This window comes from Lissotriton helveticus, chromosome 5_1 (genome assembly GCF_964261635.1).
Source record: "Lissotriton helveticus chromosome 5_1, aLisHel1.1, whole genome shotgun sequence".
NCBI lineage: Eukaryota > Metazoa > Chordata > Amphibia > Caudata > Salamandridae > Lissotriton > Lissotriton helveticus.
Genome location: NC_136065.1, coordinates 492,971,832 through 492,985,432, shown reverse-complemented (window position 1 = coordinate 492,985,432; position 13,601 = coordinate 492,971,832). Strand labels below are relative to the sequence as shown.

Here is a 13,601-nt window from a genome sequence, read left to right as displayed (position 1 = left end):
CTAACAAAACCTACCCCCACCCTTCCAGCCTCCTGGGGAAACGCCCACCCATCTCCTGATGCCCAGTATGGCCATTCCGGCACTGACCGGCGTGCGCATGCTCTGGCTACACGGATGCAATGTTCAACATGAAATAATGGCAATTAACGTGGTATTCACATTACCTAAACGAAGGCTAGACTGCTAATAGGGTTGAACCTGAAATGTGTGTTCTTTAGCAATCATTTATGAAGTTTTGCAGCAGAGCATTTGAAAATCTTGTGTCAACTCAAAAAACAGATAATCTTGTCTTACTTTACTTGCTACTTATGTCAGAAGATTTGACCCAGGGCCCGCAGCTAACAAGAGTCACAATGACCGGCACCACCACAAGTGAAGTTGGAGAGTCGAGACTCTAGTATGAGCCGATGTGATGACTCAGTCAGTCTCACTCCAGATGACTTCATCGGCACCCGCAGCCCACCCAAGGTCCAACTGTCCGACTCAGTCAGAGAGTGACAATTAAGTGAATTAAGTCACTCATGGCCCAGTCCTAAACCTGTGTTGATTCTAGTCAGTCACTCTAGAGTCTTGACACCCAGCACCCACGCAGCAGGCACAAGTCCGACTCGACTCCAACTCTGAGGCTGTGCTGCGTCAGTGCAGCTTTTAGTGCCGCGGCAGGGAGGGCTTGCCAGTCATCTTTGCCAGGGCAGTCATCATTGCTAGCACTTTCACGCTACCAGATTGACAGCCCTTGGACCCAGTCAGTGGTCCCAAACACAGTGGTACACATTCCTTACCAGGCACCACGTCCTCAGCTAGGGTAGGATGCAGCAGGTGCGTATTTACACACATGTGCTGCCAGCTGCAGCTTGTCATTGGACAATCATGCCCAGCTATGCTGCGCGGGCTTCGTGCTCATTCGCTCTGCTTCCTGGCCTAGGCCCGCAGCAGATACATATAATGTATCAAATCAAGGGCTGCGCCAGCCGACCCGGGGTCAACATAACAACGAGTGAGACAAGTTATTTCCCCCACCTAGGTCCAGCTTGCAGGCCATCATGATGTTTATACAGGTAGAGCTTCAGCACAGCAGTGCAATCAAGCGCTGCTCAACCTGCAGCTGATTTTTTACCACCAGAAGGCTTGCTAAGGCTGATAAACAGCCAGGGGTCGCAAGCAAGGGTTCACAACTGGTGGCTTAGGGTGTGCAGATGCAACCCTTGGAGACCCCTAATTGACGTCCATGGGAATACCTGCCGTACCTAGGGCAGCATTTCCGATGCTATTTCCTGCTCTATATAACTGTCTGAAACAGGAAAAAGTAACATTAACCCTCACCGGCCGGGAGAAAACTCCAGGGGAATCTCAGCACTTCTTTTATATTTTTTTTAAAACAAACCCCACTCTGCCGGTTTGAGTTTGAAAAATATAAAAAATGCCATACAGCGGCATGCCAGCCAGAATTCAGATTTTCCCAAAGTGCTCCTGCTGTGCCGGTGAGAGTATGTGCGACAAAAATTCCCTAATGACCCAGTAAGGAGCCTTATCTATGGAGAGGGGGGTTCTTCAGTGCCGAATTCCCAAGGCAAATTAAGCCATATTATCTGCTTTTACGTAGATTCAGACGCTACCTTAAAAAAGACAAATGATTGGTTAATTAATATACATCGGGCAGAAGAGTCACTGAAAAACAGAGACCTCCTACAAATTTGATTAAATGTAATAGTGCTTGTTCTTTAAAACTTTCCACACTGAAAACATGAACTTTTGTTTCTTACGTTGGGAAGCTGGTTCCAATGATGATCCGGCCTAAAGGATACTCTTTTCCGTTTGCTGTCACAGGAGGGCTCACTTCAAGATTGCCAAAGGAGTCCAGGCTAGTAACTTCGGAGCATAAGGCAGTTTTGGACACATAACCAAAATCAGAACGCTGGTGGTAAGAGGGAAAGAAGACTTTCTCATGATCAACTCATTGGTAATAAAAATAATACATTCTGTTAAGCAACATTTTCTTTTGTTTATGTATTTACGTGCACTACGTGGAGCATACTGACAAGGGATACTGCAGCAATTTGGGTAGTATTACATAATCAATGTTTCTTCCGAACAAGCTTTGAAGAACATTTTTCATGAGAGCAGCTTTGAATGCAGGGTGACTACCTCAGTCCTGGTCAATATTGACACTTTCTCCAGTCCTAAACGTTCAACTAAAATTCATTGTTTTCCGGTGTTTCGGTTTAATTAGTTCAATGGTAGCAAGACAAGACTAGAGCACCCAAAATGCATTAAGCTGTCAAGCGAACGTCTTGACATGGAAACTTTGTACACAGTATCTCTAATGACATGGAGGGAAGTAGTGGTCATCCTATTTGAATGGTGCTAATAGAGGAATTGAGTGAATTTCAGAACGTAAAAGAATACCAGTCAGTTACAGAAAGTGTTAGTCAAAATTAAATTCCCTTAGAGAATATATCAGAAGAGTCGGCTGACAAGTCATATACCATTCGTACCTAAGAGTCTGATAACAATTCATACATTATTCTTACCCAATCGTCACTAATATCACCAAGACATCCTGATGTATTCCTAAAGGGAATTTAATTTTGACTAACAGTCTATCTGTTGCCCTGTCCCTTTGGTGTACACGGAGGGGGTGGGGGGGTCTCTCTTGTTTTTCCTAGTTATAGAAAGTGCACTTAACCTCAATGCTGCACTCAGGGGTTTAGTAGTGACTAGGACGTTTTTGTTGGGTGAGCGCATGTAGCTAGGACTTGGTATGTAGCATCTCAAAATTACAGTGAGGTAGTTTGGGAGATTTCATCTAAGGCTTTGAAAAATACTACCGTGTATATTTGCTGACAAGGAGCTGACCTGAGGTAGGAGTGAGTATAAGGAAATTAAAGATATTTCCCGTAGCGAAATGTCAAACTGTATCATGTGCTGTGAAAGATTATTGGGTGAAACTGAATAATAGGGAATTATAGTTAACTAGTGAGGAGGGGGATGAGTGTCTTGGTTGTATGAAAGGGGGTAATTCTCGGACATCATGAAGGGGTCACCTGAGAACCCTGCGTTGCTCCTTGTGTCAACTGGCATTGCCTTTGCGACTCCTGGTCTCAGAGGTGGCAAAACCTGTGGCAAGAACACAGGGAACGCTCGTTCTTATGGACATCGGTTGGGGTTCCACTTCCATTGTTTTCTGTCAAATTTTATTACACTAATAGTGAATAATGAAATATTATTCACTATTATTGTAATAAAGAATGGATTACAATTAACTGAAATAAAACACTCTCTGGCAGCAGAGGTAAGTAAAAAATGCGTTTACTGTATGTTGTGTGCGTGCTTGTGGGTGAGAGTGTGTTTATGTGCGAGCGACTGTGTGTATGTGTGTATATGTAAGCATGCATGTGTGAGCGAAAGTAAAGGTTAAATGGCATGTGATGTCACTTCCGCTTTTAATGAATGTTCATGGGTTATTTGGCTATATTTTTCTTGTATATATTTACTCAAGTCTGTGCCTGTTAAAAGCTGTTAGTTGTGAATTTTTCCTTGTTCTTGGAAAGGTTGACATGTATCCCTAGTTTTCTTGCCAAGGACGCTGAGGTCACGATCCATGGGTGGAAATCAATAGGGTATGGCAGTGAGGCAGTTGCTGAGGCAGCGAGAAAATCGATTATTTCCATTTTAGAAGAGTTTAACATAAGTGAGTGAATGATCATCCAGTGGCAGTGGCTGAAAAACATTTTGAAATCTGTCTGAATACATGGAGTAAAAGCAGGAAACATGAGAAGGATTTGGGTGTCATCCACGTAGAGATGACAGAATAAGTCAAGGGATGTGATCATATTGCCAAAAGATGAGGTGTAAAGAGAGAATAGGAGTGGTCCCAGCAAGGCGCCTTGAAAGACACATCGCAAGGGATGCAGGGTTAAAAGCGAGGAGCACCAAGAGACTAAGGGGGAAAGATCAGATCGATAGGAGGGGAACCTGTTCAAGCAGATTTTGTGATCCCAAGATCGGTTAGAAGGTAGAAAAGTGGGTTGATTGGCAGTATATAAAATCAGCCGCGGCCGGCAGTGGGAGTACCTGCAGGGCGGTGACGTGGGGAGGGGATGGGGCAGGGTGGGGGGTAGTAATGTATGGATTACGGAGTTTTACAGGTAAGTAAACATTTAAATAAATAAAACAAATTTCGTTGCGCGCACTGCATCGCATTTGGTGATGCAGTGCACTCAACGAAATTAGTTTTATTTATTTAAATGTTTACTTACCTGGGAAGCTCCGTAATCCATACATTACTAACCCCCACCCTGCCCCTCCCCTTCCCCACGTCACCGCCCTGCAGGTACTCCCACTGCCGGCCGCGGCTGTATAACATAAAGAGGAGAGGTGGGTGAGTATGAGAATAAAAGAAAGGTGATTCTGGTGAGCAGAGAATATGGAATTGGAAACATGAGTGGGGCAGTTTCCATCACCGGACACCCTAATACAAACAAGCCTGCACTGATTCTTTTGGGGTCCATATAGCAATGCACGTGACTTTTAGGGTTCCTTCTGGCACTATTTTCAGAGAAATGTGGAGTATCAGGAGGAACTCGAAAGCGTGAGGAAAAATGTAATACTAAAGTTGAACATTCCCAGATGTAAAAAATGTTCAAATGCCTAAATAATCATTATTAAAGTTGGCAAGGGTAATTTGGCAAATCATTCTTATGTGTTCATGAGCCGATTCAATATTGTGACTGGCCAACTCATAAAAAAGGAGAAATTCTGGACCTCATCATCTCCAAAGGAAATACCATCACACTGGATACCATTACTCCTTGCGATTGGTCCCACCACCACTGCATCTTCTTCTATTTTAACAGGGAGGTATCCCCCGAGGAAGGTGCAACCAAAGAAATTGAAGATATGGAAAAGGGACCTCATATATATCAATACAAGTGAACTAGCAACCCACAGTAAATATGCCCTCTCCTCCCAAGTTGACATGTCAGAGGTTCATGTACTCACTGACTTCTACTATCTCTAGTGTCATAAACTCCATTGCACCACTCCAACAAAAAAATGCCTCAGCAAAAATCTCCAAACCTTGGTTTAATGACAACTTAAATTCGGAACGCCGCAACCTAAGGGCAATTGAACGAGCTTGGAGATCCAAACCATCCTCGGATCAGCTACAAGTCCTTAGATCGGTAAGTAGGTCCTATAACAAACAAATCAAGAGCACTAAGGCCGACTACTTCAGATCCCAACTTAATCATGCCTCTAGTTGCCCCAAGAAACTTTTTGAACTTCTTAAATAGCAATTTGCGGAGACACCCAACCGCCCTGACCCTAGAGGCAGCCCACCCTCATGCGGCAAATTGGCTGCTTTCTTTACTGAGAAATCAAGACTCATCAATATTGAACTGGATTCTAAGAAGGCTCTTTTGCCAGCCTCTGGGTTTGCGCACCCTCCGTCCCTCTTAGAGAAGCTCACACCAATTAGTCTGAGCACCAAAATCAATGCCTCATGGGGCACCTTTACTCCCTTCAGTGAAAGAGACATTAACAAGATTCTTCAGTATATCAACCCATCTAATCACTTCAGTGACCCGCTGCCTCCTTCAGTCTTCAAAGAAATTAAGGATGTCGTCATCCCCCTTTGGACAAAGATTGTCAATGCTTCACTGTCACAAGGCACGAACCCTGATTGCCTAAAAGCAGCTCAGGTTTCACCTATACTAAAAAAATCGAATGCAGGTAATGCTGACAGTAAAAACTTCTGCCCTATCTCCAACATCCCCACTCTGGCCAAACTTCTAGAAAAATGCATTCAATCTCAACTTTGCGCAAACATTGAGAATTTCAAACTCCTGACCAACATCAATCTGGAATTCGAAGTGAGCACAGCACCGAATCGGCTCTCACACACATTATGGATGACATTTTAAAAATGATTGACCAAAATGAATCTTGCCTACTAATCCTCCTTGACCTTTCCTCTGCATTTGACACCATTAATCACGACAACCTCCTATCCATTTTGCAAACATTGAGAATTTCAAACTCCTGACCAACATCAATCTGGAATTCGGAGTGAGCACAGCACCGAATCGGCTCTCACACACATTATGGATGACATTTTAAAAATGATTGACCAAAATGAATCTTGCCTACTAATCCTCCTTGACCTTTCCTCTGCATTTGACACCGTTAATCACGACAACCTCCTATCCATTTTGGAGCACAGGATGGGTCTTTCTGGTCTGGTGCTGCAAAGGTTCTCATCCTTCCTCCACCACAGATCCCAAAGAGTCAAGGTGAACCACTCACTATCCCAGCCACGTCAGTATCCATGGGGGTCCCATAAGGGTCCGTTCTATCTCCCACACTCTTCAACTTGCTCTTGGAACCATTAGCGAATGCATTAAATTCCATGAACATTCTCTTCCATGTGTATGTGGATGACACACAAATTTACCTGAAAATCACCGTCCCGGGAAACCTCAAATCACTCATAACTACCGTAACGAATACTCAAAACTGGTTAACTGAGAACCACCTCCTGCTCAACACTTCCAAAACAGAATTCCTTCTCATTTCTCCTCCGAATCACAACCCAAAGTTAGACCTCTGGATAAAGCACCTCACTGCCTTTGACTGCTTCCCCCCCTACCCCCCCCCCCATTATTGATTCAGCCAAATCTCTCAGAATCACCCTGGACAAGCACCTGAACATGAAGAATCATATGAGCAAGGTGTACAAGGGAGCTAATCACCTGATGAGGCTACTCAGGAATCTCAAACCATTCCTTCGACAAGCTGACTTCAAGCAGGTGGTCCAAGCGCTTGTTTTGCCGAGGCTAGACTATGGCAGTGCTACGCTCTGTGGCCTCCCCAAATATACCTTGGCCTCACTAAGGGCTTCAGTGAATGCTGTTGCCAGATTGATTACGGGTACAAAAAGAAATGCTCACATATCCCCAGTCCTAAAATCCCTAAATTGGCTGTCCTACGAAGCAAGAATACAGCTAAAGATTACCTGGCTGTCTCACAAAGACCTCCATTTCAAATCCTCCAGGTATCTATCTCAAAGCTATAATTATCTGGAGGTAGTAGACCTTCAAGAAGTGCTCACTCTTTCCTCCTGAAACCACAGATCTTCCGCAAAAAGAGAACGTATCACAGAGCTTTTTCCGGCTCTGCCCCGAAGATCTGGTACTCTTTCCCACTGGAAGTATGCAGAATCTCCTCCACAGTTGCTTTCAAACAGGAAGTAAAGGATTCTTTATGAACAAGTTCTTGCCTTAAATGGGTTTGGATCGTCTGTTTTACGATATTGGACTTACACCTTTAGCCCTGAGCTGGTTGCTATACTTCGATAGTTAATCGTTTGCTCCCCTCCCAGTTCGCTATTTACTAGCTATTGTATTGTTCTCTGATGCAGCCCTTTTGTAACTGTTTTGTTTGGTATTCTTAATTGATGCCTGTACTTCCCTGAATACCTTCCTTCCCGCCAAGTGTGAAGTGCTCTGATATCCTTCGGGATCATGTTTGCGCTATATAAAACATTATAAATAAATAAATAGTGTTCCTGCTAATATCACATCCCTGCCCTGGGTGTCAATGAAGGTTTGTGTGACGCACCATGGGATGTCTTTCCTAAAGAGTATTGTGTTCGCCACGCGCATAGTTCGAATAGAATGCTGAGTGTGTTTCCCCCCAGTATTTCGAATGCAATCTGGTTGCATTGGTGGAGATGAGGTGAGTTTCTTGAAGGAAACACACGTCAACATTTTGGCTGCTTAGGTATGTGTGTATGAGGCGTGCCTTACGATGATCATTCATGCCTCTGATGTTCCAAGTCAAAAAGATTGTTTCAGTCATGTTTCAATTGGGTGCTGGTATGATAGTGTGCTGTCTGCCGTCAATAGTTGTGCCGAGGTACCCAGTGTGAGGAAAGACGATGCGCCGTACAGTGAATGCAATCAATACCATATTTATAAGAAAGGAAGAATAACCATTTAACAAAACCCAGGAGCCAAAATGTCCACAATCCCCCAGTGGAGCAACCTGGATCCCCCCTCCCACTCCAACTCCCCAATTAGGTTGAAAGACAAGCCAGCCACGCCCAAGGTCCCTCAACTTGGAGAGTAAAGAACCAGAATGGAAATTATCCCTTCGGGTGCAAGGGCTCAGCCAGTTCACCCCATTCCTATTAGGCTGGGTGGCCGAACGTTGGAACATACAGAGGGGAGTGATGAGTAAGATACATAAGGCAGCAATATATCAGAGATAAGGACATGAAATGCAGTTAACCATGGCCAAAGCTAAGCTAACTCGATGTGTAAATTGGGATCAGAGCTTGCAAAGTCATTAGATTGTAGAATGACAGTGTATTACCCTGGTGTCTGACCTCACCCATTTCTCAGGCTTTACGGAGGATGGAGTCTCAGTCATGGTAATTTAGCAGGCGGGCTATTATGGGCCTTGCAGGAGCCCCAGGAGGAGGCCGTGGGCCAAGTGATCTATGCGCCTGTTCAATGATGAAGTGCTCGGACAGGCCTGAGCCGAAGAGTTCACGCAGAAGGTATTCAAGATAGTCCTCTATTTTTCCTGGTGCTGTAGACTCCGGAACGCCGATAATGTGTATACTGTTCCTGAATGAGCACGATCCGAGATCTTGATTTTTGGAGCAAATGAGTTCTATGACCTTGTCCATCTTGAGGAGTCGCTGCTGCTTTTCAGCTCCAGTGTCGTCTGCTTCCGAGACCCTAGCTTCGAGTTGAGTGATGCGGGCATCATGGGTGTCGACCTGCTGCATGATTTGATCAAAGCTCAAAGATAAGTGATTTATCTTGGAGTCTATTGATTTTAGGCTGGATTTGACTTCAAGCAGTTTGGCACGAAGGCTGTCGTCTTGGGACTCAGTTAGGTCTGACTGTGTAGATTGTTAGCCAGCGTCAGGAGGCATCTCGCTGCCTTTACCTATCCCCGACCAGTAAATGTGAGCTTAGGTTGCTTGGCATCAGCCTTATCCATCGTGGGTGTTCTGTAGTGGCCAAATAGGCGGATGGGACGAGGCTAGGAGATGCTAGTGGAGTATTTAGGTGCCAGGGTAGGTTTTCCCCCTCAAGCCTTGTGGAGCCACCATGAGACCCTCCTGGACCAAACAGGAGCGTGGGCTGCTCAGTAGATAGCGTGAGTCTGGTCCGCACCAATGGCCCCGATGGGGAGGACACCAGACAGGGCATTGCAGCGTAGGGGCCGCCCGGAGCCGCTGCCAGAGACACACTGTTTGTCCGCAGTGGCTCTGCCAGGCACATAAAGACTCACGCCGCTCTAGGCCAGGTGGCATCCTTAAATGCCCAGCAGATGGGAGCACAGGCGCATCAGGCCCCAACAAGCCAGCTTCTACAAGAAGAGGAGATCCAGTCGGGGGCAGAGCCTTGAGTCAGCCCGGGCAGTTTATAGATGGCCAGGCCGGGGGAAGCGCAGAGTAGGGAGTCCTGTAGCAGTTGGCTACTGGCCTCGGATTAGCTACGAGCTGGTGCACAATCAGACCAGCAGCGTTGCCTAGCGGTGCAGCGGCGCCAGCCTGTGTCGCAGAGCACGAAAGGGGAGCATCTGCGGGCCACGGCCTCGTGAACCGCAGTGGCCTGTGTCCGATGTAAGCAGGGACCCAAAGCCCAGGAGTGTTTATTCAGAAACTGTCAGCTTCCCCCAACCACCACAGACTTACTTGTGTGTCCATGCGCAACAAGCGCTGCGTGATCACCTCTGCTGTTGCTGTGCTGCACCTGGATGTGGAGGCTGCTGAGGGGCTTGTAGAGAGCCACCCGGGCTCTCGACAACAATGTTGCCATACACCTCACGCATTCACGCACCCCTCGTTCACAGGGTATAAATAAACGGGCGGAAGACTGCTCGTACTCTTCCGGCCAAGAGGCTAGTAACTGTTGTAGTGTAGTTCCTATTATCCCAATAGGCTCTGCGCATTGGAATAATACCTTCAATAGTATAGGCCTAGACCAGACGTTAACTAGGTCTACTACTGTCGATATTAGACTTAAAGTTTTGGGTTTGCCAGCTAGCTCAGAGTTCACTAGAAACTTTCTTGAATAGGCAAGGAGGAGTTGAACCTCCCTGGATAGACAAGAAGGGATTTAGTTTCTGACAACCATAGAACATGACAACTTTGCTCTCCCCTAATCAAGAGTGTATCTCTAGAGTCGTGTGAAAACAAAAGACGACTTATTTTAGTCAGTCAGTACGTGCATTCTTAGTCTCACCAGATTGTAGAGAAAAGGAAGAGACGGGCGTGTTCAATAAAAGATGTTATTTATTGATCAGTCTCTTTTCTCATACAAGAGAAATGGATCGATATTATTGCAATACTTATGGTTAAGTAAAGTGCATACATTAAAAGCAGAAGTATAAAATAATACTGTAAAAACATTGATATGGTTTCTAAGCCATATGAAGGTTTAAAATGGATAAAATAGATACATACACATATACATTTGACTAATCGTACTCAACTGGTGTTTCTAACTACGCCTACCCCGGTGTACCTGACCTAAGCCTAATACGTGGGCGGGAATAGAAAGTAGCAGTTTAAGTTAAGTTTGTTTTGCCAAGTGACTGACTCAAGAATTCTCTGCGAGGGGTTATTCAGTTCTGTACCTGGAATTTAGGATGAATGAGGGATGGTATCTCTCGTCTCTGGTCTCGATATTCCAGGCTGCCTGCGAGGGCTACCCGGAAGCGCCGGAGCTGGATTTCTCGGCAGGAGAAAGGCAGCGTCTCGTTCTCAGCGCGTCAGGAAGGCGGGGCTGCGCCAGCGGGGTCTGCTCTGCTCTGGGCTTCGGCAAGTCTGGCTGCTCCGATCTCGTCACCACCGCGTGTGTTTGCATAGGGCAATATCGGTAATATTTATACCTTTAAGGTGCCGAGATGACGTAAGGATGGACATAGATACGTCAATAAGGATGTCATACGACCTGGTCGTTAGCACATTCTTTTGCTGAAGTTCTCGGTGAAATCAAAACAATGGCCGCAGGGTTTTTCCCAGGTTGTCATAGGTTTGATTTGTTTTGAGAACTCCGTATGCCTTATCAGGGGCTGGAGGAATATCGCTTGTCTAATTAGATGGCAAGCATTATGACCTAATCAGATAACACGTTCCTGTGCCGTAGTGTGGCTTAATCAGATAACGGTTCCTGCATCATGGGGGTTTTCTGCATCATGGGATGGCTGCTAGTTAACTTGTTAACCAGAATAGGGCCAGGAATAGGGGGATCGATACAGAACCTATAGGAATACATCACACTGTCTCCTGCGTGTTTACTGCCTGCGCGCTAGAGGCCTAGCTGACGGCCTAGCTGACCTGGGCCCCGCCGCGCTACATTGGCGACGAGGCCGGTCGCACCACGCGTGTGCCCATCTACCGCCTGTGCTCTGGTCGGGGAGCGCGCGGTGTCCACCCGCGATCGCCCTGCTCCCGTGGTGCCGCGACAGAGTGGGGAGGAGGCTGCGGAGCCCACCCGCATCGCTCCTCGAATTATGTCTGCTGTCGGGTGCGGTTACTCCCAAGCTGCCAGTTCGAGCCCGCCCACGTGCCTCCCTGGTCACCGGGAGCGCTTTCGGCTGGCGGGGCTCGCTGGCGCAGCGTGCTGTGTGGCAGGTAAGTGTCAATTGCCCTGCCCGCGAGCTGCTCCTCCCACGTGGTGGAGTCCTGTGTCTGCCGATCTGTTGTGCCAGCCTGAGTGAGGCCTGACCCTCGTTGTGCCTGCCTTCCTGCAGTGAGGCCTCTGAGCCAGGGCTGCCCCTTCCACTGCCTGAGCCCTTTGGCCAAAGTGCTGCCTTGCCGCCCAAGTGCATCAGGATCCCTGGGGGGCCCAGTGGGACACTGAACCAAGGGAGTGCCCTGGAACTTGTCTGAGTGTGCTGGGCTATACCATACAACAAGCATTGGCAACATCATACCCCCGGAGGACACTGTGGATACTGCAAGTGACCTGGAAAAAGGGAGGAATGTGATGGTTAAAGCTGCATGAGACTCCCTGTGGAGACCAACATTGGGCAGACGACGCCAACATTGGGCAGACGATGTCCACTCATACCCCAGCACCGGCAGAATAGTGCGCAAGAGGCGTTACCACGCGGCCAGAATTCCAAGGTCACGTACTTGAAGCACGCTCCTGAGCCGTGCGCCACTACGCAAGCCGCGCCGGTGCGCTCACACGCGCCCAGCCACCATGAGCAACAGCGCACCAGGGGCGGGCCCGCAGCAAAAAGGAGGACGCAATCCAGCAGTCGCCACAGGTCCTCCGCCACCAGTGCACAAGCACACGGCAGTCGCACCACTGCCCCCCTTCAGTGAGACCCCGGATCCCGCGATGGCCGCGCCAAGATGGAAGGCCTGGGTTGGGCGGCTCAACCACTACTTTAAAGGGACCCGGGAGACTGATGGGACTGTCAAGAGGTCACTCCTCATCTACTACAGTGAGGCGGAGATATATGATCTGTTCGAGACGCTCCTGAATACCGGAACGAATGACAACTATGATGCGGCGGTCACCGAGCTCAACAAACACTTTGATCCACAGCTCAATCACGACTTCAAAAAATTTAAATTCAAGAGGGCGTGGCAAACTGATGCTGAATCCGTGGACATGTTATATGCTACTGCGCCGGCTGGCCAGCAGGTACCGCTTCACGGACTTGAGGGACGAGATCCAGGACCAGATGATCTTGGGATGCCGCTCAAAGCTCTTGTGGAAGCTCATTCTCCGGAAACCAGGAATCTCGCTGGACAAGATTCTGATCCTTTCTCGCTCCCACGAGCTGACAGACGCCAGGGCAGAGGAGATGGAAGCCACTCTGCACACCCCAGTTGCCGTATCGCCGTCGACCAGACTCCCGCCAATCAAGGAAGCGAAGGTGGATGCCATCCAAAGACGACCCCAGACACCTCGCCAGATGCCTAGACCGATATCCGGTATTCCATGTGGATATTGTGGAGAAGATCATCCCACAACGGATGTCTGTGGAGCAAAAGGGAAGACATGCTCCCGCTGTGGATGGCTAAATCACTACGTCAAGGTGTGCCGCAGAGGGAAGTTCCGGTCAGCGGTAGCCAGGCCCAGAAGCATGTCGCAGGGCATTTGGCAAATCTCCCTGGATAGTCCGTCGCCAGTACCCGTTGACCAGCCCCAGGAGTGACGCCCCATGTACAAAGACGATGACGAAGTATTCGTGGTATCGTATGTCAGCAGGACGGGGACACGTCGAAGGCCACCTTCCATTTGCTCTATCTCCATCGAAGGCACTGACGTACAAGCTCTCATCGACACTGGGGCCTCTGTCAATGTGATGGACTCCGACCAATATGTTTGACTATCGCCGAGACCTCCCCTCACACCATCCACTGCAAGGATCTATACATATGGAGGGACAGACCCGCTCTCCTCCGGGGCATCATTCAGACCACCATCGTGAGCAGAAATTACTTTACTGAAGCGAAGTTCCATGTGACAGAGGGCAAGAAGGGGACCTTACTCAGTTGTCACACAGCCGAACACCTCGGACTCGTCTTCTTTGCGAATCAAGTGCATGAGTCCCAT

General features: G+C 47.8%; 1 protein-coding gene across 1 annotated transcript in view; it reads right to left on the bottom strand.

Annotated features, from left to right (window-relative positions):
- Positions 1 to 13,601, bottom strand: part of LOC144754689 (protein-arginine deiminase type-2-like) — a 641,882-nt gene that overhangs the window by 157,833 nt on the left and 470,448 nt on the right. Inside the window, exon 11 of the mRNA XM_078642812.1 lies at positions 1,764 to 1,915. Coding sequence (XP_078498938.1) covers positions 1,764 to 1,915 — 152 coding nt within the window. The remainder of the gene's footprint in view (positions 1 to 1,763; positions 1,916 to 13,601) is intronic.